Below are 23,200 nucleotides of genomic sequence, written 5' to 3'. Positions count from 1 at the left end.
TCATGCTGGCACCTTCGAGAACACTGTCCCCCCATCTCATCCTCTGTCTTCCCCTTCTCCTTGTGCCCTCCATCTTTCCCAACATCAGGGTCTTTTCCAGGGAGTCTTCTCATGAGGTGGCCAAAGTCTTGGAGCCTCAGCTTCAGGATCTGTCCTTCCAGTGAGCACTCAGGGCTGATTTCCTTCAGAATGGAGAGGTTGGATCTTCTTGCAGTCCATGGGACTCTCAAGAGTCTCCTCCAGCACCAGAATTCAAAAGCATCCGTTCTTCGGCGATCAGCCTTCTTGATGGTCCAGCTCCCACTTCCATACATCACTATCTGCATCCATATCCTTCTTGAAATGTAAATTCCTGATCTCTGCTGAGTCTACATTGCAGGGTTGTTGCTGCGAGCATCTGTGGAGGGTCTTGGGGTGCCGTGAGCTCCTTGCGGGGGCTCTGGGCCAAACATGAATGACTAAGAAACACAGAAGTTGAGAATGAAGGGAGAGATTCAGATGAGGGACTTCCAGCCAGGGCCCTCTTTACCCGGGGGTGCAAGGCACCCGCTGCTGAAGCCACCTAAGCTCTTAACTATCTACCTCATGGGTAGGCAACCTAAGGCCCGGGGGCCAAATCCGGCCCAATCGCCTTCTCAATCCAGACAGTCCGGGAATCAGCATGTTTTTACATGAGTAGAATGTGTGCTTTTATTACAAATGCATCTCTGGGTTATTTGTGGGGCACTGGAATTCATTCATTTTTCTTCTTCTTCAAAATATAGTCCGGCCCCCCACAAGGTCTGAGGGACAGTGGACCGGCCCCCTGCTGAAAAAGTTTGCTGACCCCTCTCGGTCTTATCCGTATTGAACTTCAGTTCAGGCAAGCAAGTCTGGGGAACTACCTGCTACTAGAACATGTGATATAAAGGTTAGTTTTGAAAGCCAAGAGGTGGGAGGGAAGGAAGTCAATAGGCTCTAAAGGACCAAAGAGGTAAAGTGGAAATAATGATGTGATTATATATGATTAAATGGAAAATGAATAAAAATGTTTTTTTAAAAAAAAATAGGCTGAAAGGATATTTTGCAAATAACGGCAACAGAAAAAAATCGAACCGATTTTTGCCCCGCCCCGAAAAACGTTATTTCTTTAGAAATGTTGTGCAATCTGAGAGTTTGGAAAGATGAACCCAGAACCCAGCACTCAGATTCATGGGTTTTCTGGACTTCTGCAGAATCGATGAGGCAAGAATGTCACAAGGAATTGTGGACAGGAAGGATGTTGAGTGGAGTCTCACCTATAAAAAGAGGACCAGAGATGCTTTTTACTACAGAGAGAAACAAGACAAGGACAGACGGACAAGGACAGACGGACAAGGACAGACAGACAAGACCCTTTTGGCTGGAAGAGAGGTATGTTGCATCTTGGGGAACTGAAAGCCATATTGGAGAGAGTTTGGGAACACGAGAAAAAAATATTGGTGGGGTATCTGGGATGCGGTTAAAAGATTCTCACCCTTTTGACATCAGACTCTGCCTGGGTGTGCATTTGGCAAAGACTTCGTCTTCCAACATTAACATTTCTTCAGCTATCCCAAGTGGTAAATTTCATTTTTCATCACTCAGACATGACCCTTCAAGCAGGTGAGTTGGGGCGACGCTGACTTCTGATGCCGGCATTTGAAACGAGGAGCTGAGTTCTGGGTGGAGACGTTCCGATTTAATTATTCAGAATCAGTCGTTTCAAAATACGGGGTTGAAAGGAGGCGGAAGGAGTTACCTCCTGAAATTTAAGCCCCTCCTGTGAAACTCCCTGCCACATGATATTTTTACCGACCAACTAAGAAGGAAACAAGCAGATAAATAAAGTACATGGGGCATTGATTCAAGGGGGGGGGGGTTATCTGGGACGAGGTTAAAATTGAAATGATCCCCTTCCTGCGAAAAAAGACTCTCCCCCTGTTGATATCAGACAGTCTCTGGAGTGCGTTAGGCAAATACTTCATATAAAATATTAGCATTTGTATCCCAAGTGGTGGGTTTTGTTTTCATTGGCTAATAATAATAATAATAATAATAATAATAATAATAATAATAATAAATTTTATTTATACTCCGCCCTCTCCAGCCAAGACCAGGCTCAGGGCGGCTAACAACCAATAATAAAAACAAGTTGATTAAAATACAACTTAAAAAACAAGATTAAAATACAACATTAAAACATTAAAAGGCTCAGAAACAAGCCTTTAAGCAGGGGAGTGGGGGCTATGCTGAATTTTGACGCCGGCGTTTGAAACGACGAGCCCAATTCTGCGACAGAGGCAGAATTTGTTTGTTTCCGTTATTCAGAACCGGCTGTTTCAAAAGAGGAGGTTGAAAAGAGGCGAAATGAATATCGCCCCAGTTGTCCACATGCTATAAGCGGAAATCATTAGGCAATTGAGTGGAAGTATTCCTTCTCCTTAAATGCACAAACCAACTGTGGAACTCCTTGCCACAAGAAATTCCAGTGGCCCACTAGCAAAAAAAGTGAAATCGACAGGGATGATTCTAGAGGGGGCGAACTGGCTTTCCACTTTTCTCGCTGTAAAGATGAATGAGTCCTACGGGGGGGGGGAGCAAATATTGAGTGACGACGCTTTGGTCTCCTAGGTAGAGATGCTTCACCTGTGGGTGGTGGCCCTGACCGGGCTGGTCTTCCTGACACCCCTCGTCGCAGCGCAGAATCTTGCCCTCAACAATGCCTGGAATCTCTGGCAAAGAACCCATCCGAGAATATATGCCAAGGTGAGCTTTGCTCCCTGCTTCTGTGTCGAAACTTATGCAACCTGAGCCGTGTTCTCCTGAGCGTGTACAGAGTACCATTTTGGGAACCACGTTACGGTAACTAAGTATTTGCACCGGATTTGAAATTTTGGAGTCCCAAAAGTCCCGCTGGCTTCAACAAGGCGACCGCTCTGGGTTCTATAGGGATTGCAGCCCATAGGCAGAAAGATGCCCTTTGCAGTAGCCAGGAAAGGGGTCTCAAAGGGAACTCTCTGCCTTCCAACACAAGGCGGGCTCGAGGTCACAAAAAAACTGCGCATGCTCAGAGGCACTCGCTTCTCCAGTCCTACTGCATCCCAGCGCAGACAAATCCTGGCCATTTCCTGGCGCTCAGTTCCCGTGGCCAACTGGTGGTGGCTTTCAAGCCGGGGAGGGGGGTGAATGAATGAATCTTGATTTGCGTCAGCCATTGGCCATATCAAATTCTGATTGTCCCAGCTAAAAGCCTTGCCACCTTTGCTATCACCTGCTCATCTGGATCTGCCAAGAGAAAGCACTCTTTCTTTCTTTCTTTCTTTCTCTCTCTCTCTCTCTCTCTCTCTCTCTCTCTCTCTCTCTTTTCTTTCCTCCTTTCTCTCTCTCTCTCTCTCTATTTCTCTTTCTCTCTCTCTTCTCCATCTCTCTCTCCTCTTCCTCTCTCTCTCTCTTTCTCTGTCTTTCTCTCTCTCTCTCTCTCTCTTCTCCATCTCTTTCTCTCTCTCCCCCCCCATCTTGATCTGCCAAGAGAAAGGTCACTGGGTTAGTGGTTGGGCGACCCGGAATGGGTGATAAAAGAGGGGTGATCATCTCATTCCTCAAGTCTTTATCAAGAGGGCAAGGCAGAAGGGCATGTGCCACCGATTCGGGACTGCCATCTCCGCAGGGTCGTTTTTCGTGTGGCATCTGTTGGAATCGTCCCTCAAGTCCAGCCGAGGGCAAAACATTCAATCTTGCGAGAGTCAAAGCGCGTCTGTATTTTAGAATTGCCCAGTTATGCAGAGAGGGTGCCAGAGAGTTGAAATGGGAAGGTGGAAAATAGTCATGCCATGGGCAAAATTTCCTTATAGTGGCCCAGTTGTTCCGACGCTCGATATCATTTAGGCGCCGACAAATTGGACTGTTTGCTTTACTAACACACACCCCCCCGGTGGGGGGTCGTATATGATGTGCAGCCTTAACAATTTCGTCTTCTCACCAGGGGGAAGAGTATCTCCGCAGAAGTTTGTGGGAGAGCAACCTGAAAAAGATTCAACAGCACAACCGCGAGGCCGCCCAGGGAAAACACACTTATAGGCTGGCAATGAACCGGTTTGGGGACTGGGTAAGGAAACACATATCGTGGGAACTGCGGGCGGCTAATTCTCCCTCGGCCCAAACTGGCTGTGCCCTGACTCTGACATTCTGCCTGTCTTCTGCTCCAGTTTTCAATCAGTCGACTTCTACACACCTCCATTCTCTCAGGGACTAGGACTTCCCTTGATCTGGACACTAGACTTCTGTTGATGCAGCCTAGAATAGCAATAGCCTTTTTTGCATTATTATTATTATTATTATTATTATTATTATTATACCCTGCCCATCTGGCTGGGTTTTCCCAGCCACTCTGGGCGGCTCCCAACAGAACACTAAAAACAAAATAAGAACTTCAGGCATTAAAAGCTTCCCTAAACAGGGCTGCCTTCAGATGTTGATCACAACAAAAAAACGATGCAGCCATTCTCAGAGTGAAGGCTCTTCCAATTAAGCTTCCCTTTTTAATTTTTTTTAATTGCAAAACAGTTTACATAAAACAGCAAAGGCAAAAAAAAGAACAGTATGTCAATAACAACTACACACACACATACACACACACACACACACACACACTAACAATAAATCTTCTAACTTCACACACACTTTTGACTTCCGATTCACCTTATTGTGCTTTCCACATATTCTTAGCCTATACGCACTTCCTGTTATATCTATTGCATATCACGAAGAAATTTCTAAGTTTCTAGCATTCCTTAATAGCCAAGATTCAATCTGAACCTGTCAGGAGATCTGCATTTTCGCAATATCGTTTTATATATTGTCCATTCTTTACTCACTTTCTGATTTATGTTTCCTCTTATTCTCCCAGTCGTTTTTGCAAGTTCCCAGTATTCTATTCTGCCGGTCAAGCTTTGTGGGAATTAAGTCACCTTTCCAGTTTTTTGCTGTTAGGATTCTAGCCGCCACAGTCGCGTACACAAAGATGGTTCTATAAAAATTTTGTCTTTCAATCGACATGATGCCTAACAGAAAGGCTTCGGGGGGAGGGGGGTTTCGAAGGAGAATTTTAAAATCTTTTAAAGTTGATTGTATATTATATCGCAGAATTCTCGTATCCTTCCCCCCCGGGTCACCTCTGCCAGTTATCTCTCTCTTCCTGTTCTTCTCCTCCTAGCTGTTCCCAACTCAGCTCTACCGAGCTGTTGCTTTCTGAACTATGCCCCTCTGCAAACCAAGTCTCTAAATCTATACTGCTCCACTTTTCCTGGGCAGCTTCCGGAACCTGGTCAGGAGCAGGGAAAGGGAGAGGTTCCTATAATTCCTCGCCAGACCTGTAATCCTCAGTCTGGTCTCTGACACATGTCATATCTTGCTCACTGTAGCGGGTCGAGGGTTAGGATTGCACCCCAAAACTTCCAGCACAGCCAGGTGACATGTCCACTAAGGGCCCGACTGGCTCATTGCTTGATCTGTGACACAGGAGGAGTTCAGGGACAACGACACACAACTCCTGATGATTTTGCGCTCATGACTTTGGTCTCCTCCCCAGACCGACGAAGAGTTCAAGCAGAAGATGACCGGATTTCGATTTAACCAGACCAGACGACGCAATGACAACGCAGAATTCTTCAGAAAACTCTCTGAACGGCAGTCTCCCGATTTTGTGGACTGGCGCAGAAAAGGTTACGTGACCCCAGTGAAAGACCAGGTGGGTTGAAGGCTACAGGTGAAGATTCAGATGTCCACGTCAGAGGCTTGCAGTTTGCTACTGCGATCAGAATTGTGTTTATTTGCGTGTTTCTAAAGTTTAATGGATTGGTTTTCAAAAGTAGAAATGTCTGCAGCTTCCCCTGCCCCATTTATTGACATACATATATATATCTATTACAGTCGTACCTCGGAAGTCGAACGGAATCCGTTCCGGAAGTCCGTCCGACTTCCAAAACGTTCGGAAACCAAGGCGCGGCTTCCGATTGGCTGCAGGGAGCTCCTGCAGCCAATCAGAAGCTGTGTTGGACGTTCGGGTTCCAAAGAAAATTTGCAAACCAGAACACTCACTTCTGGGTTTGCGGCGTTCAGGAGCCAAAACGTTCGACTCGCAAGGCAACTGTATGTATAATCTTCTTTTTGTCAGAACTTGACAAAACTTGGGGCAATCAGAATAAGATTCACTATTTGACCATTGATTCAAAGCCCTAAAATGTATTTTATACAACTGACTTTTCATTTCTCTTCTTTGTATATTGTATTGTTGTTTTATTGTTATGGCCGACGGCTGATGCAAATCAAGATTCGTTCGTTCGTTCATACTGCCCTCCCCACTCTCACCCCCAAGACCTCCTTCTGGAAATGGTGGTATTTCATTTTCAACGTCCGCATTTGACACCCAACGGTCCCTCTCCATTTATTTCCCTGCAGGGCGACTGTGGCAGCTGCTGGGCGTTCAGTGCCACGGGAGCGCTGGAAGCCCTGCACTTCAAAAAGACGAAGCAGCTGGTGTCTCTGAGTGAGCAAAACCTCATGGACTGCTCCAGGAAAGAGGGAAACGAGGGCTGCCACGGAGGCTACCCGAGCCATGCCTTTGAATATGTGAAGCGAAAAGGCATCAACTCTGAGCACTCCTATCCCTACGAGGCGGAGGTAAATAACGCAGGCAAGGCCTGCCACTTTTGCAATCACGGGCGCAAGGTTAAAGAAAACCTTATTTCCTCCACCTTTCCTTTCTCCTCCCCTTCCTTCCTGTTTTCCTCGTTTCTATCCTAAAGCCATGTCCCAGTGAAACAGCCGTGCCTATTCACTGTTGAACCGTATACGGCGGAACCTCGGTTTTCGAACGTAACCCGGAAACGGAAGACCGTTCGGCTTCCGAGACGTTTGAAAACCAAAAACGGTTGTAGGTTTGCGAGAAGTTTTGTAAGGTGGACTATTTGAAATATTGCCAAAAAAAGGTAACGAGGGGGACTGTTAGTTAAGATAGTTAAAGGCAATAGGAATCTAAGAAATGCAGAATAAGTGATAAGAACGGAGGATCATCAGAAGGGCTGGTGGAAGTCCAAAAAGATTGTATAAGAAGTGAGATTCCAGCACTGATTTGAACTCATTTTGTACATTTCTGCAATTCTACTCGGTGTTAGATACCAATGACACGTCATTTTCCTATAGTTTTCTTTCAGCGAACAGCAGGCAGTCCATTTCCTCTCCTCTTTCCATCACTTTTCCCAAGATGGAAGTTGGATATTATACCCCAAATCTCTAGCCCAATGTATCACCACTGCCTTGACTTCTGGGCAAAAGGTTGCTGCATTGCAAGGATCCTTTCTCTGTCTCTCCTGCGCCGTTCGGATAGAGAACGTTGCCAATTTATAAAAGAGTTTAAGCCTTTTTCGTTGTCTGTTTGCAGAATGGAGCCTGTCGTTTCAAGAAATGGGACATTGCAGCAAGATGCAAGGGCTACGTAAACATTCCAGCAGGGAATGAGAAGCTTCTGGAAAAAGCAGTGGCGTTTGAGGGCCCGGTTTCTGTTGGAGTAAACACTTTTGACTTCCGGTTTTACAGTCACGGTAAGGTCCCCTTTTGGGAAACGATGAGACTGTTGTTGCTGCAATGGAGAAATAAACTATTGGGTAGCTTTGGAAGCAGAGTAGTTATCTATGCAGGAGATTTTGGGGAATATTGTGTATTCCAGCCAACTACGGCCACACAAAGGGAATTTGCTCCAGCTCTCTTTTAAATCAGAACCAATGAAGGTGGTGAAGGTCCTGTGTGAGTGTCTGGAGAGGGTTGGAGGATGGATGGCGGCTAACAGATTGAGGTTGAATCCTGACAAGACAGAAGGACTGTTTTTGGGGGGACAGGGGGTGGGCGGGTGGGGGGACAGGGGGCGGGTGGGTGTGGGGACTCCCTGGTCCTGAATGGGGTAACTGTGCCCCTGAAGGACCAGGTGCACAGCCTGGGAGTCATTTTGGACTCACAGCTGTCCATGGAGGAGCAGGTCAATTCTGTGTCCAGGGCAGCTCCATCTGGTATGCAGGATGAGACCCTCCCTGCCCACAGACTGTCTGGCCAGAGTGGTGCATGCTCTGGTTATCTCCCACTTGGACTACTGCCATGCGTTCTACGTGGGGCTACCTTTGAAGGTGACCCGGAAACTACAACTAATCCAGAATGTGGCAACCAGACTGGGGACTGGGAGCAGCCACCGAGACCATATAACACTGGTCCTGAAAGGCTCACATCGGCTCCCAGGACGTTTCCAAACATAATTCAAAGTGTTGGTGCTGACCTTGAAAGCCCTAAACGGCCCAGTAGACCTGAAGGAGCGTCTCCACCCCGGACACTGGGGTCCATCTCCTGAGGGCCTTCCGGCGGTTCCCTCCCTGCTGGAATAGACACTTGTTCCACAACGTGCCAGAGCTATGTTCTCTGTTTTTCCTCCTCTGCCAGGAATCTACAATAACCGCCAATGCGGCGACCACCTAGACCATGCGATGCTGGCCGTTGGCTACGGGTTCAAGAGACATCAAGGCCAGAGACTGGTTGACTACTGGATCCTAAAGAACAGGTGAGAAAGAGGGGCTTGAGGCTCCCCACAAGGTCTGGGGGACAGCGGACCGGCCCCCTGCTGAAAAAGTTTGCTGGCCCCTGCTTAGAGGCTCTCACCATCTCTCAATTCCTATTTCCCTCCCTCAGCTGGGGCTCGGATTGGGGTGAACATGGCTACATGAAGATGCAGAAAGGAGTCAACCTCTGCGGAATAGCAGAGGATGCAAGTTATCCCTTCTAACCAGCCGTCGTTTCCTCGTCTACTGGATCCATGCAGTTTGCACCAGCGAAACCTCAGCATTTATTGAGCCCCTTCCTTCCTCCTTCTTTCTCCTCCTTTCTCCCTTCCTTCCTTCCTTCCTTCCTTCCTTCCTTCCTTTCTCCTCCTCCTCCTTTCTCCGTGGCTTCCGGACAGAGCAAAAAAATCAAGTTCTCCAATCCAACTCCGTAGGCTGCATGTCAAGTTTTCAAATTTGGTTCTTTTCAAAACAATAAAAACCATGTATTTGTGCACTTTGAGCGAATGTTTCTTGCTTTGATCCGCTGCTGTTGATGAAATCGGCGCGAGTTCAAGTCTTGCAGCGAAAATGTCTTCTATTGACCTGTGTTTACTACAGTCATACCTCGGGTTACAGACACTTCAGGTTGCGTTTACAGACCCGCCAAAACCCGGAAGTACCGGATCTCTGGGCGGCTTCCAACAAAATCTTAAAATACAGTAATGCATCAAACATTAGAAAGCTTCCCTAAATTTAAATGCCTGTCTCCTTCGCATAGTAGTATTTTTAGCCATGGCCTCTGAAACAGAAGTCGCCGGAAACGTGCAAATCCCAGGCAGACCTCACCCCCAAGGCTGGCTGGTGAATGTGTGGGAATTAATGTTATCAGAACGGCTGAGCCGTCGCAGTAGCCTTCCCTGAAAAATGGCGCAAGGCGATAATTTTATCGACTTGTGGTTTCCATTTACAGCGATTGCTAACCAAACAAAACAAAAATAGCCAAACTGCTTCAACCTCCCGCAATTAATAATGACTTCCTGAAGGACTTGTTGAAGCGGATGGCACATACTGGCACGTAGCAGAAATTGCCAGTGTGCCCTGGCTTGTAAGCTGTCCTTCTCTCACCTCGTAGAAAAGCCCGCCCTCCTGGGGAAAAGCCTGCAAGCGCCACACACACGCTCCACGCGGCTCGTGAAAGGGAGCGCTGAGCAGAGCCTGGGATACAGACCGGCTCTGCTCAGCGCTCCCTTAAAATAAAATAAAAATTCTTGCATTCCCCCTCTAAAAACTAGGTGTGTCTTGTGGTCAGGTGAGTCTTATGGAGTGAAAAATACAGTTAGTTGTTGTTTAGTCGTTTAGTGGTGTCCGCCTCTTGGTGACCCCCTGGACCAGAGCACGCCAGGCCCTCCTGTCTTCCACTGCCTCCCGCAGTTTGGTCAAACTCATGCTGGTAGCTTCGAGAACACTGTCCCACCATCTGGTCCTCTGTCGTCCCCTTCTCCTTCTGCCCTCCATCTTTCCCAACATCAGGGTCTTTTCCAGGCAGTCTTCTCTTCTCATGAGGTGGCCAAAGTCTTGGAGTCTCAGCTTCAGGATCTGTCCTTCCAGTGAGCACTCAGGGTGCTTGGAGAGCAATGGAGAGGTTTGATCTTCTTGCAGTCCGTGGGACTCTCAAGAGTCTCCTCCAGCACCAGAATTCAAAAGCATCCATTCTTCGGTGATCAGCCTTCTTTATGGTCCAGCTCTCACTTCCATACATTACTACTGGGAAAACCAGAGCTTGAACTATACGGACCTTTGTTGGCAAGGTGATGTCTCTGATGAAACTAGGGAAATCCTCTTGCATAGTAACAACAATAATAATGTTATTATTGATACCCCACCAATCTGACCAGGTTAGCCCCAGTCCCTCTTGGCAGCTTCCAACATATATAAAAATATTATATATAAATAAGAAGACGTGTTGTGTGGGCTTCTATGATGCAAGTCATGGGCCCCGCCTGCTCCCCTGTTCCCCAAAATGTCCCTGGTTTGCTCCTTTCTATATATAGGGTGCCGACATTCTGCATGGACTGGTTGTAACAAATACTTCGATAAAATGCATATTTTGTGATGTGCAAATGGCTTGAGATACCTATGAGGTCCACAAATGACCATATAGCATCTATTCAACACAAAAGAACAGCGGCAATTTTGTTGTGGACAAAGGACAGCTGGATATAGAAAGGGCCCCGTTACCTTCAGGAGCTGAGGGCCACATCAAACCTAAACCCGGCCCTGCACTCAAAGCATGCTCAAAGCACACAGCGTCCCACAAAGGACCCCGGGAACTGTAGTTCACCCCTTCAGAGAGCTACAGCTCCCACACCCGTTACAAGGAACAGTTCCCAGGACGGTTTGGGAACCGTCCGTTTCTGCATTTGGGGAGAGAAGGGACTTTTTCACAAGAGGTGAAAGAAGACCCCGGACTAGGTGTAAAAAAAAAAGAGGAGATAATACTTATTTTGTTTCTCTTTGCATCCCTCATTGCGGTCTGGGCAAAGTTTCCATCTGATTTTCAAGGACAATCTTAGAGTTTATCACATCCCCTCTCCCTTTATGAGGCAGGAGTTATTGCACGGAGACATTTATCATATAATGGAATTTCAGTGGTACCTTGGAACCCAAACTCTGCAAACCCGGAAGTAAGTGTTCTGGTTTGCGAACTTTTTTCAGAAGCCAAACGTGCTCCATTTTGAGTGTTACGCTGAGGTCTGTCTGTTGTTGCTATTTATTTTGCGTTTTCGTTTTTGCAGCTTTTCCATTTTGTTTTGGCAACTGCGTTGAACCCAGTTCAGCTACTGATGGATGGATTGTGTGACTGCAGTACGTTGTTTATTGCTTTCATATTATGGATCTGTGGTCTCGTCAGATAGTAAAATCCGCGTTCAATGGCTGTTTTAGGGGTTGTTTTTAAAAGTCTGGAACGGATTGATCCCTTTTGCATTGCTTTCTATGGGAAAGCGCGCCTTGGTTTTGGAACTCTTTGGTTTTGGAACGGAATTTCTGGAACAGATTAAGTCTGAGAACCAAGGTACCGCTGTATTCCTAAATTATTCCTAAATCTGATCCAAGTGACGCGGCCGTCATCTGCCCCACTGGTCACGGAGAAGGAATACCCTGCCCTGCGGCTGCCAGACATCTTCTGCCCATTTCACAAGGCTATCACCTCCAACCTTTGAAACGACTGTAAACGTACAGGATGCTGGGGTTTTTTTCCCCCATAGGAAAATAAATTGATGAGATTTTGGGCACCCACAAACTCCCGGCTGCAACTTTTCCCACTGAGTCGTGGCAAAGTAAACAGGCACACGGCGTCCTTTGACCATGAAACGCCACTTCCACTCAGTCACGTTCCCAAGAACTTAAAGTGAATTGGACTCCCTCTCTATAAAAAAGGCGGTTCTGGCTCATTCTGAACCCAGGCAGGTTGAGAGGCAGACGAGATCCTAGTCTCTAGATCTTTCGATTCGGGCGAGAAGGTAAGGTGTGGCGGAAAACATTTAGAGAGAGTGGCTGTGAACATCAAAATAATTATTATTTATTGAATTTAAGAAGGAGTGGTAGAACATGTTGAGGCTGCACCGTGCATGGTGGAAACAGGGAAATAAGACTATTTTAGAGACGAACCACAAAGAAGGGTATGGCTACTACAGCGTGTAACAATAACAATAACAAATTTATTATTTATACCCCGTCCATCTGGCTGGGTTTTCCTGGCCACTCTGGGCAGCTCCCAACAGAATATTAAAATAACACAATAAAACTTCAAACTTTAAAAACTTCCCTAAACAGGGCTGCCTTTAGGTGTCTTCTGAAAGTTAGATAGTTGTCTATTTCCTTGACATCTGCTGGGAGGGCGTTCCACAGGGTGGGCGCCACCACCGAGAAGGCCCTCTGCCTGGTTCCCTGCAACCTCACTTCTCGCAGGGAGGGAACCGCCAGAAGGTGCTTGGAGCTGGACCTCTGGGCTGAATGATTGGGGGGGAGAGACAGGAGATCCAGGGAGGTCACCTACAATGGAACCGATCAGGAGGAGATCCGGGACCAGACCAAAGAAAGGGGCTTTCTTTGTGCCGCGCAACGCTAGCCTGTGGAATTCATGGCCACAAGGTTTTAGGAGAATACGCAGGAACGTAGGAAACTGCTACATACTGAGCCAGATTCTAAGTTCTTAAAGGGATGCGGGTGGCGCTGTGGTCCAAACCACTGAGCCTCTTGGGCTTGCCGATCAGAAGGTCGGCAGTTCGAATCCCCGCAATGACGGGGTGAGCTCCCGTTGCTCGGTCCCTGTTCCTGCCAACCTAGCAGTTCGAAAGCACCTCAAAGTGCAAGTAGATAAATAGGTACCGCTCCGGCGGAAAGGTAAACGGCGTTTCCGTGCGCTGCTCTGGTTTGCCAGAAGTGGCTTAGTCCTGCTGGCCACATGACCCGGAAGCTGTACACCGGCTCCCTTGGCCAATAAAGCAAGATGAGCGCCGCAACCCCAGATTTGGTCACGACTGGACTTAACTGTCCAGGGGGTCATTTAACTTTTTACTCCAGCCCCATAGGCCTGCAACTTGACCTTTTTCTTCTAGTGTCAACTGACTAGATTTTCCCCTGTGTAGACATGCATCTGATATCTTTGGTGGCCCTGACCGGGCTGGTCTTGCTGAGGACCTTTGCTGCAGCGAGCGACCCAGCGCTGGACCAAGCCTGGAGAGACTGGAAGATGACCCACAATAAGGTTTACCGCGAGGTGAGTCCCCTCTTAACATATCCCCCAACCCCTTCTCCAGCTGGTCATGAAATTAGAGCAACCAAATTGTGCTCCCAGCAGGGTGGGTCAAAATCAACAAATGTTTTTTAATGATTTTTTTAAAAATTTAAATCGGACTTTTAAAATAAGATGCTTTTGGAGGAAAAATCTTTCTAAAGATTTTCTGTTTAAGTTACATTAAAGTCCAAAGGCTATTCATGAGGAAATAACAATTTAAGTTTTTCATGTGTGCTCAAACTCAGTCTAAGAGGTTTTTTTAATAAGAAAAATGCTTAACCTCATCAGTTAACAAACACAGATACATATGCTATACTGTTATTGTTTTAGTTAATTAGTTTAAATGGTTATTAAGGAAAGGATTGTTTTTCTCCTTCTGATAAAGCACAGCAGAAAAGTTGTCCAAATGTAAACAGCTAACTTATTAAACCTCACAATGATTTCATAATTATCTGCCAGTGTATCTGCCAGTGGAACCAAATCAGTAATTTTTGATACAATTGTAAAAACTACTCTGAAAATTTATTTTTCCAAAAATGAAGCCTTCATCTGGTTGTAAACATTAAGATGGTACCAGCAAGAATGAGTCGTAAAAAATGATGTAAATCAAGTCTTTCTGACTAGTGATTTAAATCGTGGTTTAAATCGATGTGATTTAAATCAAATCTACCCTGGCTGGTAGCATCATTTCCTGGAGGTGGGCTCTGGCCTCAAGGTCTCCTAAGGTCCTTTTGGGGGAAGTTGTGGTCCTGGACTGTGTCCATAGTTCTCAGCCAAGTGTCTTCCTTGCAGAGGAACTCAGAGAACCACCGGAGAACCATATGGGAAGAGAACTTCCGGATGATTGAAAAGCACAACCGTGAAGCTTCCCGGGGGAAACATTCCTATCGGATGGCAATGAACCACCTGGGAGATTTGGTAAGAGTTCAGCTCATATCACGAACTAGTTAATCTTCTCTTGATGCCTCAAATCACCAAAGGATTCACGACAGAGGGAGGCGAAGTTTGAGCTCAGGGTTTTGCCAGCTGACTGATCAATTCATCACCATCATCCTTTTTAATTTGTATACCGTCCTTCTATCTTACAATTCTCAAGGCGGTTTACAAGCTGACTTGAAGAACAATCTAATGCAATACAAAAATGTGATGATAAAAGAACTTTAAAACAGGCAACCTACCTCAAAAAAGTAACATTCAACAATCATTAGAATAGTCTAAAATGACAATACCAACATATAAAAGTTAAACAGAAATCCACTCAACAGTTACAATAAATAATATCTAAACTAGAATCACATATCATCGCAGGCACTTTGAGCTCAATAAGAGCTGCACTGGGGGGCAGCCCTGCTTTGGGACGTTTTTAACATTTGACGTCTTATTTGTGTTTTTATATGTGATGGAAGTCACCCGGAGTGGCTGGGGAAACCCAGCCAGATGTGTGGGGTAGAAATACTAAAATTGCTAGCACTGTACTAATAATAGTAATGATTTATTACTTATAGCCTGCCCATCTGGCTGGGCTTCCCCAGCCACTCCGGGCGGCTCCCAACAGAATATTAAAAACACGATAAAACATCAAACATTAAAAACTTCCCTAAACAGGGCTGCCTTCAGAAGTCTTCTACAAGTCAGATAGTTGGTTATTTCCTTGGCATCTGATGGGATGGCGTTCCACAGGGCAGGCGCCACCACCGAGAAGGCCCTGTGCCTGGTTCCCTGTAACCTCACTTCTCGCAGGGAGGGAACCGCCAGAAGACCCTTGAGAGGAGGACCCCGGTGTACAGGGTGGAGACGCTCCTTCAGGGATACTGGGCCAAGGCTGTTTAGGGCTTTCAAGGTCAACATCATTACTTTGAATTGTGCTCGGAAATGTCCTGGGAGCCAGTGTAGGTCTTTTAGTACCAGTGTTATATGGTCTTGGTGGCAGCTCCGTCCCTAGTCTGACTGCCGCATTCTGGATTAGTTGTGGTTTCCAGGTCACCTTCAAAGGCAGCCCCACGTAGAGCGCATGGCAATAGTCCAAGTGAGCGATAACCAGAGCATGGACCACTCTGGCCAGACAGTCCGGGAGCAGGGAGGGTCTCATCCTGCATACCAGAGGGTGCTGGCAGACAGCCGCCCTGGACACAGAATTGACCTGTGCCTCCATGGACAGCTGTCAGTCCAAAATGACCCCCAGGCTGCGCACCTGGTCCTTCAGGGGTACAGTGACCCCATTCAGGACCAGGGAGTCCCCCACACCTGCCCACCCTCTGTCCCCCAAAACAGTCCTTCTGTCTTGTCAGGATTCAACCCCAATCTGTTAGCCGCCATCCATCCTCCAACCGCCTCCAGACACTCACACAGGACATTCACTGCCATTGTTGTTGTTGTTACAACTACTACTTGTCTCTCCTCCCCAGACTAAAGCAGAGTTCATGGAGAGGCTGAATGGACTCAGCCCTGAACTGCCCAGAGAACGTGGTCGGAGAACAACATTGTTCCAAAAATCTGACAACCCGTCTCTTCCTTCCTCTGTGGACTGGCGCTCCAAAGGCTATGTCACCCCAGTGAAAGATCAGGTGAGTGTAGCATCGGCACTTGGGAAGGCTTAAATGACCAAAGCCAGGGATTCAAAGTTGGCTACAATTATGAGAATCCCTCCATTGTGGGGAGGGATGAAAGTAGGCGCCATTTCTCCGCCTGCCCCCAATGCATCCCGTCCACTGCCTGCTTCTAGCCTGCTGTGATTCAACTTGTGCCAAAGAAAATGGTTTCGTTTCACTTCCCAGGAGCAGCAGGACAGTATAGATTTGTAACAGTGGTTTGCAGAGGGACATAGTTCAGAAGGCAGAAGCTGGGAAATACCAGATGGGGAACAGCTAGGAGAAGAAACCCTGGAAGAGAAAGAGTTAACAGATTCATCAGGATCAGACCGGGTTTTTACCAGGTCGCCAAATGAAGAACAACATAAGGAATATAACAGATATTATTGAATATCTGGAAGTAAGAAACGAGAAACAAGCTGCCTTATTGTTTATCGATGCTGAAAAGGCCTTTGACAACGTTTCATGGAATTTTATGAAAAAGATGATAGAAAAAACGAATTTTGGGGAATCATTTGGGAGAGGAATAGAAGTGATGTAGCTTAATAGGGATGGAAGGGGGTGTAATCCTTAACTGGGAGCACCGCCATTCCTAGGAGATGTATTCATTGTTCTCTCGCTGTGATTATTAGAGTTTCTAACTGGTAAGAAGACTCCTTTTCCTTTCTTCTGCTTATCTACTGCCATGGGGGGAGGAAGCTGATTCCCTGAAGCCTGACGCAAATCGCTTGTCCCTTTTCACAGGGTAGCTGCGGGTCTTGTTGGGCGTTCAGTGCCACCGGAGCCCTGGAAGGTTATCTCGCCCGGACAACTGGCAGGCTGGTCTCACTGAGCGAGCAAAACCTGGTCGACTGCTCCTGGAAGCAGGGCAACCAAGGCTGCAATGGCGGGTGGCCAAGCTGGGCTTTCCAATACGTGATGGATAACCACGGACTCGACTCAGAACAAAGCTACCCCTACGTCGGACAGGTAACCTCCAGACGAAACCATTCTGTGATCCTGTGGCCTGTTCGCCACGCTCAACAGAATCTCTTTTCTTTCTCCGTCTTCACTCCTTTGGGGCCAAACTTTAGTTAGGTACAGAGGATAATTCTCTTATTAAGTTTGAACTGAAGGGGCTTAACCCACCTCATCGGCACTTTCAGAAGTACAGTGGTACCTCGGGTTACATACGCTTCAGGTTACAGACTCCGCTAACCCAGAAATAGGGTTAAGAACTTTGCTTCAGGATGAGAACAGAAATTGTGCTCTGGCGCGGCGGCAGCGCAGGCCCCATTAGCTAAAGTGGTGCGTCAGGTTAAGAACAGTTTCAGGTTAAGAACGGACCTCAGGAACGAATTACGTACTTAACCCGAGGTACCACTGTAATACGGGACCCAAAACACTGCCATTCTTCAACATTCTCTATTCCCTAAATACTGCAACATGGTCAGTCCCCCTGTCCCCCAATCAAGTAATGTGCCCAAGGTTGAATGTACTGTGTTAGTATATTGTTGAAAAAATGTAGAATTTGTACTGTTAAAACGGGAAAGGGTCAAACCATTGTGAGAGGTGTTGAAATTTTCGAAGGTTGGATAGTTACAACGGAATGGTCTTGGTGGTGGGGTGCACAATTTTTATTCTTATTTATTTACAATGCTTTTTGCTAAAGAAATTTGGCAAAACTTGGGTGTCGTCTTATACATGGATAGCGAATGCGGGGGGGGGGTGTGCGATTAATGGCAGCAGCAAGCAGGAGATTGGCAGCGGCGATTGGGCGGGTGATTGGTGGCTGCGGCAAGGCCTGCTGGCGATTGGCTGCGGCCGTGGCAAGTGGGCTGAGCAATCGGCAGTGGCGGGCAGGCGGGGGAGCGATTGGCGGAAGTGACCTCCCCCACGCCCCCCCAAAAAGCTAAACAACTTAATTTTGGGTTATAGAAAATAGGGGGCGTCTTATACATGGGGGCGTCTTATACATGGGGGCGTCTTATACGTGGTAAAATACGGCAATTGCTTGCTGTTTCTTTGCAGGATCTAGCTTGTACATACAAATCCGCAGACCTCGCAGTCAGGATCAACGGCTACGTGGATATCCCAAGTAACGACGAGGCTGCCCTCCAGGAAGCTGTTGCCACTTATGGGCCAGTTACTGTGGCCCTGGACGCCTCAGACTTCCACTTTTACAGCTCAGGTAAAATTCTGGAGGAATGCAGCGGCGAGAAAACTCCCTGGGTTGCATTTAAAACATATAGGGAATCTGGAGATTTGGGGTTTATGATCCACCATAGGAAAATAACGAGAGCTCATAGCCCCCTATCGTCCAGCACAGCAGCCAACCAGATGCCCACATCAGTATCCAAAACCCAGAACCTGAGGTCAACAGCCACACTCCACAGTTGTGATCCCTGGGAACTGGTTTTTGAAGACAGGAGAAGCAGAGCAAAGCAGACCCTCCAAGTGTCCCTGCTATCCAGGGACAGTCCCAGATTTACAGAAGCCATCTGGTTTCATATTTGACCCCGGAAGTCCCACTTTTCCTTGGGACGTCCCTATTTTCAGGGGAGAAACGTTGGAGGGGATGGAAAAGGACGTCCCTATTTTCAGGGGAGAAACGTTGGAGGGGATGGAATAGGACGTCCCTATTTTCAGGGGAGAAACATTGGAGGGGATGGAATAGGACGCCCCTATTTTCAGGGGAGAAACGTTGGTGGGGATGGAATAGGACGTCCCTCTTTTCAGGGGAGAAACGTTGGAGGGGATGGAAGAGGACGTCCCTATTTTCAGGGGAGAAACGTTGGAGGGGATGGAATAGGACGTCCCTATTTTCAGGGGAGAAACATTGGAGGGGATGGAATAGGACGCCCCTATTTTCAGGGGAGAAACGTTGGAGGGGATGGAACAGGACGCCCCTATTTTCAGGGGAGAAACGTTGGAGGGGATGGAATAGGACGCCCCTATTTTCAGGGGATGGGGTTATGCAACACAAACACCCCAAGCCAAGGAGACAAGTAATGATCGGCCCTTAAATTTGTTCCCCCTCCATCCAGGAGTCTTTGACTACCCCAACTGCGGGACATCCTTGAACCATGCCGTCCTGGCAGTTGGCTACGGGACTCAGAACGGGACCCCTTATTGGATCATAAAGAACAGGTAGGGTGGAGAGCCCGGGTGCCAGAAATTGATGTGCAATGCTGTGGGAGCTTATTGATTGTTGTCGTGGAGGGTGAGGAGGGAGGCTTTGCCCGGCCACACGGGGGAAATTGGGGTACCTGGGTAGACGGAGTGTCCACATTGCACCTAGGGGGTCCCAGATCCAAGCCCTCACATTTCCAGAGCACGCTGGGTGAGACTTCTGCCTAAATTCCTGGAACTGCCACCATAACCAGTCAGAATGGACAATACTGAGCTAAACAGGCCAATGCAAGCTTAGGTAAAGGTAAAGGGACCCCTGAGCATCAGGTCCAGTCGTGACTGACTCTGGGGTTGCGGCGCTCATCTCGCTTTATTGGCCGAGGGAGCGGCGTACAGTTTCCGGGTCATGTGGCCAGCAGGACTAAGCCGCTTCTGGCGAACCAGAGCAGCGCATGGAAACGCTGTTTACCTTCCCGCCGGAGCGGTACCTATTTATCTACTTGCACTTACGTGCTTTCGAACTGCTAGGTTGCCAGGAGCAGGGACCTTGCAACGGGAGCTCACCCCGTCGTGGGGATTCGAACCGACCTTCTGATCAGCAAGTCCTAGGCTCTGTGGTTTAACCCACAGCGCCACCCGTGTCCCAATGCAAGCTTCCTTATACCCTAATTTCATACAGATATGCACTCACTGGAGAAGTGTTTATGAACTTTCACAAAGGGGTTCAAAGTAGAAAAAACCAGTCACAAATCGCTGCAGAAATGGGGAGAACTGAATTTTAGACTGGAAGGATGTGAAACAAAGGGAAGCAAAACGAACAGGTCCATGCATCCTTCGTCTGACCCCACCTGGGAGTCATCCCACTCGCCTCTTGTTGCTTTCTGAAACTACGACTTATGGAGACTCTCTCCCCCTATCTTCCTTTCACAGCTGGGGTCCCGAATGGGGTGAAGGTGGCTACATTCTGCTGAAGAGAGGATCCAACCAATGCGGTGTAGCAGAGGTCGCTAGTTACCCGGTGTAACCAGCTGCGGGTCCACAATCCTTCCTTCGGGGACTTTCCATCCGTCAGCGCAACAAACCATCAGGATCACGGACCTTCCCCTGCACCTCTTTATCTGGTGCTTACCAAACGGAACAGAAACGACATTCAGGAAGCAAATCATGTCAAGCACCTCCTTGATATTTTTAACAATAAAAGATTTGAGCATGTGGTTTGGCTGTTTGGAGCGAGTACTTGCATAAACGTCTGCGTTTCCTGGAGGTTGCGTTCGGTTTGAACGGGGGTCCCTACCCTCAGGGACACAACTTCTCCTGAACTTCAGCTACAAGTTAAACCTCGGTTGTTGAACGTAATCCGTTCCGTAAGACTGTTTGGCTTCTGGAACGTTTGACAACTGAGGTGCGGCTTCCAACTGGTCACAAGAGCTTCCTGCATTCAAGCGGAAGTTTGGCTTCCGGGAAATGTTCAAAAACCGGAGTATTTGCTTCTGGTTTTTCGGCATTTGGGAGCCAAAATGCTCGAAAACAGAGCCGTTTAGGAGCCGAGGTTGACTGTACCTCAAGTTTCCCTCCCTGAGACAGTGGTGGACTTTGGGCTTTGCCATTGAGCCCTGTGAAAAATCCGCCTTCCATTGTCCACCATTTTTTGTGGTGCCCACTTTGGGCAAACCGGTCCTGCCACCCTAAATCAGATGCTAAGATCACAACGTTGTCATTTTTACAAAGCTCCCCCTCTTCCAGAAGTGTCACAATACCTCCACACACACCCAGACCATTCTCTGTCCCATCAGCAGGCTCCCCACCTGTCCACACACGCGCCTCAGTTTCTCTTCATCTCCCTCGTGTGTCAGGGAGACTTCGCCGGATGTGGGGCTCAAGGGCAAAGGAAGCAGGCCTGACCCCTCCCCTACTGCCTCTTGTAGACCAGAGATATTGAGGGAATGTGCAGCGACCAGAATTTGGATCGCCTTCCCTCATGGGATGGAGTCATAACAGAAGGGCAGCACTACCCCGAGAAAAATAGAAAGGAAACAAAGTTTGTGGTCCACATTTTTCATTTTATTAGATCCACTTACCTCTGGTGGTCAGTCGGGGTTGGATGTCTGAGATCTGGAGATGTCGACCAGGAAGGGGGATTGCAGCCTAGCTGTGGGTTGGCCAATGGTCGTCTGGACCTTGGAGCAGGAATTCCCCAGAGGTCGTACCCAACTGGCCAATAGTCATGGCTTTGGTCCATTCCCGGTGCTGGGGGTAAAATGAGGCCTCCCCCAGCCTCCTCGTGATTTCATTGTTGGATCTCCCACCACCCCTCACTCATACGTTTTGCTTTCATGCTCGACCTTGCGTCGGCCGCCATATTTGGGGCCAGGCAGGACTCCCCCCCCCCCACTTGGCTCGTGGTTTTTGCCTACGTCATAGCAATCATCACAACCGTGCGCGGTTAGGCATTGGGAAGAAAGGTTTTCCTTGCCTTCCACACGACTGGGTAGTACACAGAGCCACTGCTAGTGTTTTGTTGAAAATACTGGCACTGAAATTGATAACTTCTCTCTTTCATCCTTTGAAACTGATATCCTCTCTCTTTCGTCCTTGGGAAACGGGCCTGCTTTTGTTTGGGTAAGGGACCAAAATGCAACTCAGTTAATTTTCTGGGAACTGACACACCGTGATAACGAACTGCCATTTAGCGTTGGGGAATTATGTGCAGCTTTGTAGATCTGGAATACAAAAACCTACCTCTCCCTCAAAAAAGAAAAAGTTAGGCTTATAAGGAGGGGGAAACAGCTGAAACTGGAGAAGTAGGTTTCAAGGGCAGAGTGCTCTCTGCTGGAAAAGGTGTTTTATTTGAAGGGAGAGAAGAGGGAAGTTTCTAATGTTAGTTGTAGAGCGCTGGCTGCAATTGCCAGTTGCCACGGTACAGAATTTGGCTTGGGGAAACGATTCAAAAACGGGTATTAAAGGACTTCCAATTTTTAAAGAGCAAGGCACTTGCTTTCAGGAGAACCTCATCTACCAAGTTACTGAAGTTTGGACTGGTTGTACACGAACTGACATACAAAAGGTAATCACTGTTCTGTGATCCTCAGTGTGGCACTTATGCCAGCCTGCGCCCACCGGTTCCACCTATGGCATCCGGAAAGGGTTTCGCCGAACCATCTCCTCAAAACTCAACAATACACCAGTTTGCTCTCCCTACTCAATTCCTCTTTCCGTGGCTCAGCCTCTCCCGCCCTGAACAAGCCCATGTTCCCCCGGATGCCAGGAGTGGGCAGCCCTCCCCTTTCTGAACAGAGGTACAAAAAGCTTCTCTCGGTGAGTCGGCGCCACCATGGCTGAGGTGGGAGCCTTGTCCCCCAATGACTGGGGAGTGTGCCTGCATCGTTTGGTCTGGTATCCTCCAGCAGCCCGTGTCCTGCCACACACCCCAGGATGCCAGCTGTGCCCCCCTGCCCCCCAAAGTTGTGGCAACCCCAAGCGCAGTTCCACCTTTGCAGAAGCCGCACTTCTCACAAAGCTGAAATTCGAACTCTAGTATGGACTGCGTGTCCACAAGCATGTTAAGCAGGGAATGTGGAATTGGCTGCAGAAGTTTTTGCGATACGATAATCTTTATTGTCATTGTCCCGTACAGAACAACGAAATTGTAACTGAAATTTTTCTCAGGAGGAAAGAAGGGGGGGGAAGCAAGCTCGGCGGTAGGCCCCCAATGCCAGAGGCAGGTTAAGTAAGGTGTGTTTTGTGTTTGTGGTATGGAAAGGGGCTTCAGCAGCCCTGCGCTGCTTACCTTTCCTGCGACAAGCAGTCTAGGATCTATTTTATACAAAGCCAGAGACGTTATACAAGCCTGTTCAATGTGTGCAAATTATGCCTGGCAGTAGCTAGTGTCACTGTTTTTAAAGACACAAGTATCGGGGGACACACACACACACAAACACAATCCCAACCAGGGCTGCGTTCACGCTCACAAACATACTTTGGGTGGTGCAAAAGAACAGGAACAAAAACCCGCAGCTGTTCTGGAATCAGCTGCGAATCCTGCATGCGATTTGGTTAGCCGCGTGCAGGGGGACAAGTGCTATGGAGTCGGGTTAGAGAGAGCGCAGGTGCTCATAGCTTCAGCA

At 47.9% G+C, this 23,200-nt stretch overlaps 2 protein-coding genes across 2 annotated transcripts; both read left to right on the top strand.

Annotated features, from left to right (window-relative positions):
* The first annotated feature begins 1,215 nt into the window (after positions 1–1,215).
* On the top strand, positions 1,216–9,093 carry LOC308467393 (procathepsin L-like). Its single transcript, XM_080989106.1, has 8 exons — positions 1,216–1,392; positions 2,632–2,766; positions 3,983–4,105; positions 5,588–5,746; positions 6,457–6,678; positions 7,439–7,598; positions 8,482–8,599; positions 8,728–9,093. The coding sequence occupies exons 1-8, from the start codon at positions 1,231–1,233 to the stop codon at positions 8,819–8,821; spliced, it is 1,173 nt and encodes a 390-aa protein (XP_080845232.1). The 5' UTR covers positions 1,216–1,230; the 3' UTR covers positions 8,822–9,093.
* A 6,585-nt stretch (positions 9,094–15,678) lies between these two features.
* LOC308467466 (procathepsin L-like) lies at positions 15,679–20,830 on the top strand. The gene is made up of 5 exons (XM_080989229.1): positions 15,679–15,941; positions 16,710–16,934; positions 17,976–18,135; positions 18,992–19,094; positions 20,007–20,830. The coding sequence occupies exons 1-5, from the start codon at positions 15,798–15,800 to the stop codon at positions 20,098–20,100; spliced, it is 726 nt and encodes a 241-aa protein (XP_080845355.1). The 5' UTR covers positions 15,679–15,797; the 3' UTR covers positions 20,101–20,830.
* Positions 20,831–23,200: the final 2,370 nt, after the last annotated feature.

This window comes from Podarcis pityusensis, assembly GCF_964106645.2.
Source record: "Podarcis pityusensis genome assembly, chromosome: 18".
Lineage (NCBI taxonomy): Eukaryota > Metazoa > Chordata > Lepidosauria > Squamata > Lacertidae > Podarcis > Podarcis pityusensis.
This window is presented reverse-complemented; position numbering and strand designations above follow the sequence as displayed.

Excerpts from the sequence above, each read along its gene's own strand:
- LOC308467466 (XM_080989229.1), top strand. The coding sequence starts at position 15,798 with ATGGAGAGGCTGAATGGACTCAGCCCTGAACTGCCCAGAGAACGTGGT. Across the intron at positions 18,136-18,991 it reads CTTCCACTTTTACAGCTCAG|GAGTCTTTGACTACCCCAAC; the intron begins GTAAAATTCTGG and ends CCCTCCATCCAG. Across the intron at positions 19,095-20,006 it reads TATTGGATCATAAAGAACAG|CTGGGGTCCCGAATGGGGTG; the intron begins GTAGGGTGGAGA and ends TTCCTTTCACAG.
- LOC308467393 (XM_080989106.1), top strand. The coding sequence starts at position 1,231 with ATGTCACAAGGAATTGTGGACAGGAAGGATGTTGAGTGGAGTCTCACC. Across the intron at positions 1,393-2,631 it reads CCCTTTTGGCTGGAAGAGAG|GTAGAGATGCTTCACCTGTG; the intron begins GTATGTTGCATC and ends TTGGTCTCCTAG. Across the intron at positions 2,767-3,982 it reads ATCCGAGAATATATGCCAAG|GGGGAAGAGTATCTCCGCAG; the intron begins GTGAGCTTTGCT and ends TCTTCTCACCAG.